The sequence below is a fragment of the Nicotiana sylvestris genome, chromosome 11 (assembly GCF_000393655.2).
Source record: "Nicotiana sylvestris chromosome 11, ASM39365v2, whole genome shotgun sequence".
NCBI classification, from domain to species: Eukaryota; Viridiplantae; Streptophyta; class Magnoliopsida; order Solanales; family Solanaceae; genus Nicotiana; species Nicotiana sylvestris.
This window is the reverse complement of record NC_091067.1, coordinates 75915244-75921969: the sequence shown is the minus strand read 5'-3', so window position 1 is coordinate 75921969 and position 6726 is coordinate 75915244. Positions and strand designations below refer to the sequence as shown.

Here is a 6726-nt window from a genome sequence, read left to right as displayed (position 1 = left end):
AAGGAAGAGTATCTTAAATGTATGGGGATTATGTGTAACTAATACCCAGTATCTTTTTTATGGTTTTGTATAAAACTAGTAAATATAGGTATATAAAGTAATTAATAAGAAACCTATATAAAGATAGTAAATAGGTTTCTATTATAGTATATCTAGGTAAAAATTCCAATTTTCAATGGAAAATTCCAATAGGTAAGAAGGTGGCGACGTCCTTTATGGACTTTCTTCGTTAGTCCAATTCTAATTGGACTTAACAAGTAGTCTTTATTACTAATATTTATATACATTCCATATATAAATAAATATTAATTATGTGTATTGAATATATATTGCATATATATTTCAACCAAGAGATATAATTTAATTTTCTATTCCAAATAGAAAACTTAAATTTGTTCACAATATTAATTACATCCTTTGTGCTAGTAAAGAATATAATAATATTTCATTTGGACTAATATTTTAATTTATTTGACTAATTAAATTCTCTAATTTAATTATCTAACAATAAAGTAATTAATCCTTTAGCAAAAATCAGAACATTCGTTAGTGTGCGATCCTATAGGTTCAATACTAAACCGGTAGTAAATTGATTGCATCAACATACTAATCAAGGGTGGTGTCTAGCAACACTCCTTAACGTCCGGATAGCATGGAGTATACAATTTACTCTTAAGAACCAGTAGAAGAATAAAGTAATATTTCCTTATGTCCTTATAGCTCTGAGTCACCCTAGGATGTAGTTTAATTGTCAAATCCTAATAGGTGACCAACTATGTGTTATGTTAGATATAATCGACCATTTAATGACCTATGAAACTCTTTTATTCTTTCATTCAATCGCGCTGGCCAAGGTCTTAGTTTGGTCGTTTATAATTCATGACAACATGGAGCTTAAACTCATCACCAAGAGTTGACAGATTCCATCTTGATCAATCACTAATTCTACAAGCATTTAATCATACCAAATATCCTTTCAACTATCGCCCTAGGGCCATAGGTGTCTGGTATCAAAGCACAATAAATAACTTGTCAATTACTATGACGATCTGAGGTCAAAGGAAACTCTTACATCACATTCTTCAAGAGAATATCCTATTGACAGTTTATGGTAATTCTAACCACTAGGAATTATCCAATGAGTCGGTTCAATGATCATATCTCTATGTGATTTAATTAATGAGATCAACTAATCTTTATCCAATAAAGACGATCACTTAAATATTGATCTAACCGGATTATTAATGTCCAAATTGATAATCCTATGATCAACAAATTTAGATTAAACTATAAGAAACTTCGCTCTCATTATCATGATCTCCACCACAATGTCAAGTCTCAAAATTTAATCAAGGACCTTATCAAGTTAATCAAGCAATTAATAATAACTATGATAAAAAGAATATCAGATGCCATATATATTTATATCAAATAAAGTTCAAAAAAATATGTTCAAATCATCAAATACGAGATTGGATCTAGGACATATCTACTATATCCCTAACAATCTATGACCGCAATTTTATTTGGAATATAAAAGTAACTCTTCAAGTTTTTTAAATGTTACTACTATTACTACTGTGTTAAGTGAAAAACTGGTAGTACCTTTTGCATCAAATGGGAAAATGATCTCAAAAAGGTTGAGATTACCACCTTGGATGCAACGCCATGTGTACGTACACAAAAGAAAACACTAATTGCATGCTCCACAAAGAACAAGGGAAAGAAAGCAGCGGAGTTCTATATATATAGGACTGAAAGAGGAAGCTTTAACTCCTTGACAACTTCAATGGTGACTTTGTTTTAAGTAATAGATCACAAATATCCTCTCATTTCAACACATATTGGTGATTGGCCCTATTGCAATCCGTGTATCAAAAAGTTCAATTTTCAGCAGAAAATGAAATAACTTTACAAACTCAGTTTCCTTAGTGCATTGCATTCATACTTTTAGAGACATGTAAGGATCCACATGTCCAGACGGCCACCATCACATAGTGTGGGTAAGGAAATTAATTTTATTATGAAGTAGAGAGCCTGACAATTATAGCTACCATTTTTGCTTCTATTAAAGGTATATATCCAGTAACCAAGTGGAGCACTGTTGTTATTACATCTCTATGGGGTAGATATCGATAATCTGTTAAGTGTCTGTCCTGATTTTCTTAGCATATTCGGTTTTCTTATCTTTTGAAAGATAACACAACATATTTACCATAATTGAATTTTCCTTCTTTTAGAAGGAAATTATAAATCTCTCGTATTTGGCTAGTACTTTTTCTTGGAGGAAAATGTTTGGACTTCTATAAATTAAGGATCCTTCTTTCTCATTCAATAGCATCCACAATGTAGCCATAAGGGGTTTGTGAGTCTTGTTTAGGGGGAAATTTCGGGAGAAGTGTTAGCGTGCCACTTGTGTTTGCCTCTTTGTGAGGTTGTTCTCTCGATAATTTGTACTCTCTTTTATATAGTGGATTGCTTATCTCCGCTTGTGGACATAGGTCAATTGACCGAGCAACGTTAAATATTTGTATCTCTTTTTGTATATTTATCTTTTGTTGTCTGATTTATTATCGTTCAAGGTTTGTTTTACTAGCTTCCGTATAACAGCTGATTATTTCAATCCTAACATAACCAAGTGCAGTACTGTTGCTTTTGCTCTATGGGGCATCTTTTAATCTTACTTTGCAGTTCTTAAGTTAATAATCTGTTTAGACTTTCTTGTCAAGTTAAATTTTAGATTCTTTTACGACAAAATCATAAGGAGAGAAAAAGTGAAAAACATAACTAGCAAAACTGCATGTCAATGAAACAATGCAATAATATTTCTCTTCACTTTAAAATACAAACATGCTTTTCAAGATACAAAGAATACAGAAAAATCAAACACAAAAAAGCCAGGAAGTAAATGATGCTATATAATTTTGGAAAGGAAAAGTAACCTTTTGATGCTACTCTCCGATAGAAAGGAAATGAGAATTTCAAACACAAAGGGAAACAGAATTGGATTGATAGAGGTTTTATGTATCTGGTAGTCTTTTCTCTTATAACATTTGGATTCAGGAAATGGAATTTCTCCATCTTCTAGGTGTCTTCCTTGTCAATTCAGCATTTTGGACCTGCGAACCAATTTCATGGGATTCTAAATTTGTCATCTTGGTGAGTTTGCTTAACTTTTTCCACCCTGAAGTCCATGCCGAGGATTGCTTTGGCTTTGTGATCTTATCAAACTGTCTCTGTAAGCTATCCATGTCGTTTTGGAGTTCTAGGTACTTAGTTTTAACAGTCTCGAGTTCAAACTTAAGAGTATTGATGTCTTTCTTGGCTGTAGTCCATCCCTCTTGAAATGATTGTGGTGTTGCTTCGAGCAATGATTTGCGATTTGATACCAGAGGTTGATAATGAGAATCTCCTGCATCTTTGAGTGAGTTGTTGGATATTGCATTGCTGATCTTCACCTGCTCAGAAAATAAGACTTGCACCACTACTCTTAGTGGGAGCCGTTCGTTCTGAGCAGCGTGCATGCAAGCATCAATAGAGAGTTTCTGGCAGTCCATCACCCTGCACAACCGCTTTCTTTCATGTTCGGAGAGAGTTGGATGGGCCTGTCATGTTATATAGATACTAAGTTTCTGCAAAAAATGAAGTATTTCGTACAGTTTCAACCTTGAACCATGACCTTTTTCTATTTCTTTGCTGACATTTGAGTTGGATGTTTGTAGTCCCTACCATTCTTTTTGTCCCAAGCCCAATAAAGAAAGGGCTAACTTAGAACAAAGTTTTCGTGTTGTTAATTCCTAGGTGTTGTGCTATCGTACAATGCAGAAAATATGATCACAAATGACATTAAATAGCTGCAATTGAATAGCTGGTGAGATCGCGCTCTTATCATATCATACTTTCACCAGATCGCGGTCTTATCATATCATACTTTCACGATTTGTAACATTTCAGTTCTTGTATAGTGCTTCCTTTAGAGGACTTGTTCTTTACTCATCATGTACATGTATATAAGAACGGCAGCAATGCTTAAATTTGTTTGTGTTTTAATGGGAAAATAGGATATAAATGCAGGCTTATAAACATTAGTGTAGAACAAAATAACTGGCTATGGTTGAGAGCAATAACACTAGCAGAAACTACAGGCTCAACATCGATGACTTCAAGAAATAATGATGCGTGAATTTAAAAGATGTAGAAAATCGAAGGAATTGGATTGAAATACCTTAAGATAGGAATCAATTGCTCGATATAATCCATCATCACAAGTTCTTGCTGATTCCGGCAAAGCCTCTGCCAAGACCTGAAATTTTGTCAAGGAAAGATTTCTATCTCTGGATACTTCTGTGAGGTAACTGTCTACAAGCCTTGCTACTCTCATCTTAGCATTGAGATTGCTACCTCTTTGATTTCCATCATGCATATGTTTATCGGAAAATGAACTTCTACTGGGGCTTGAACCTTCTGTCTGTTCTTGAACTAAGAAATGTTCCAAAAGCCTCTGAACAAGATCAACATCATACAAGGTGTCAGTCTTATTATAGGACGGTATGAGAAGATCAGCCAATGTAGCCTGCTCAAATTGCATCCCGACCCGTTTCTCCAATTCTGTCACAAGAGCAGGAGCCACTTTCAACAGGTTTGCCATTCTCAAAAGACGAAGAAGGAAGCTACACGAAACGCTGTCCTTCTGTTGTGGGATTATGCTAATTAGGCTTTCGATAATCATCCTTTGATCTTTGGCCTGAACACTTGGTACTTCATCTCTAGTTCCTGACACTATCATATGAAGACCCCCTTTCCAACTATTGCTGCTACTGCCATTACTATTATTGCTATTGCTACCTTCATCCGGCGATCCTGATCCTTCTTTAATTAGCCCCGGGAGCCATTTAGCAGCATAGTGCATAAGGGCAGCACCAATTAGTTCATGTCTCATACCCTTTACCTTAATAGCAGTAATCACTCTGACAAAGTGATCAATTCTGAGAATAGACACATCTTCAAACCACCAATCAGGAGGTACTACTTGCTGGTTTCTGCTCGGGCTAGAATCCTTCATTTCGTTCCATTTTGGGCTGGAAACATTAGGGGGTTTGCCTGTGTATTGCCATTTTATTCCTTTTGGATTGGCGCAGGCTTTCCAAGCGATGGACTCGCTGCATCTTCGAACGATTTGGAGGTTTTCTGCCCATGGTGATAACTTGGCACAACTCTTCAATACCTGTATGGAGTCTCTCCATGATGATAAAACCACATAGCTGAGGAAAGCTTCAGTCTTGAATATAAGGTTTCCTTCTTCTAAGTCCTCAGTCATTTCTAGGTACTCTGCTGTACAACGTAAGCCGGAGATATTGGTTGCTGTGAGATCAACAGCAATTCCATAGCAGAACTTTGCAGCTAACTCAAATGCCTCAGGTCCACCTGGTAGGTCATCTAAAATTATTTTGCTCAATTCTTCATCCCTTGAGTCATATATGATTCTGTTCATCTTTCCACTTCTAGAAAGCAAAGGATACTTTTTTTGAGAACAAAAAGGATTAGTTAGTCATTTAATTATCTAAGACAAAGGTCTGAAACAGAAATTAAAACAGTTTTGATCATAGGGTATATCTACCTTGTGTAAGTGGAAACTAACATCTCCAATTTGAACTAAAAGGTCACTGGGGATATCAGTTGCTACATACCTATAAGCCATTGAGCATTTTCATCATTTGCTTCAAACTAAATTCAGATAATCTATGAAGTAACACAGTTATAACATGATGGCATTGAAACAAAATCACAAAAATAGAAATGGTACATACCAAGACTGTCCTTTTTGCTCAAAACCATCAGTCTTGACACCATGTTTGGTACTGCTGAGAACTCCATTCCCATAGTCTCTTCCACTGACAGACTCAGTCTCTGATTCCCACATGATGAGAAGCTACAAAGAAATTAGCAGGAAATCTGCAGCAGAGAAAAAAGCAAGAACAAGAAGATAAGCTGGAGTGAGCTAGTAAAAAAGAAGAATTCCACATGGGTATACTTGGAATTATCTCTAATTGTCGGCTTTTTCAAGGCCCTCTACAAGCTGTGAAGTAATGGGCATTCTATTTGCTACTACTGTGCTGTTTCTTTGGGATCACTTCTCACTAATAATTCCATTTTTCTGTTACCCAAGTGTAGTTATAGTTGTTGTTGTTTGACACAAAGATAAGTGCCAATTCTAACTTGTTTGTGAGCCCACCCAACTTGTTTGTGACTAAGGCGTTGCTGTTGTTGTTATTAATTTGACACTCAAATAACATGCCGACCCCAACTTGTTTGTGACTGAGGGGTTGAGGCATAGTTAGAGTTGTTGTCTGAAAGTCAGATAACTTCCTTTAACCGTAAATCTTCACTTTCTCATTAAGCATTCTCTTTACCTCTAAATAAACAGTAGAGTGCACGGACTTGTTGCAATAAAAAAAAACATTCTCTTTCTGAGAAGAGAAAGAACCAAAAATTATTAATGGAATAGGTTTGGTGTTTCTACAAAATGGATACATCAAATTTAATATAGGAGAATGGGCCACAGTTTTAATTTCATACTGAAGTGTAATCATTTTCTGGGTAAAACATTTCTGGTAACTATAGGAGGCTTTTCCAGAGTCCGGAACCTAAATATTATTTTTTTGGACTCAAATTACCTTAATAGGTGTTTTAAAAAAAATACACTTATATATATAGCGTGCAAAAACA

The 6726-nt window shown here is 35.3% G+C and overlaps 1 protein-coding gene across 2 annotated transcripts; it reads right to left on the bottom strand.

Moving 5' to 3' along the window:
• Positions 1-2803: 2803 nt before the first annotated feature.
• LOC104249198 (root phototropism protein 3) lies at positions 2804-6364 on the bottom strand. 2 transcript variants are annotated; one of them, XM_009805576.2, is made up of 5 exons: positions 6032-6364; positions 5808-5952; positions 5618-5687; positions 4226-5518; positions 2804-3605 (listed from the first exon to the last, which is right to left on the bottom strand). In XM_009805576.2, exons 2-5 carry the CDS (start codon positions 5918-5920, stop codon positions 3060-3062), a joined length of 2022 nt encoding a protein of 673 aa, XP_009803878.1. In that variant the 5' UTR covers positions 5921-5952; positions 6032-6364; the 3' UTR covers positions 2804-3059. The 2 variants fall into 2 exon arrangements, with proteins under 2 accessions (XP_009803878.1, XP_009803877.1); XM_009805575.2 differs by having other exon boundaries at positions 5808-6364.
• Between the last annotated feature and the right edge of the window lie 362 nt (positions 6365-6726).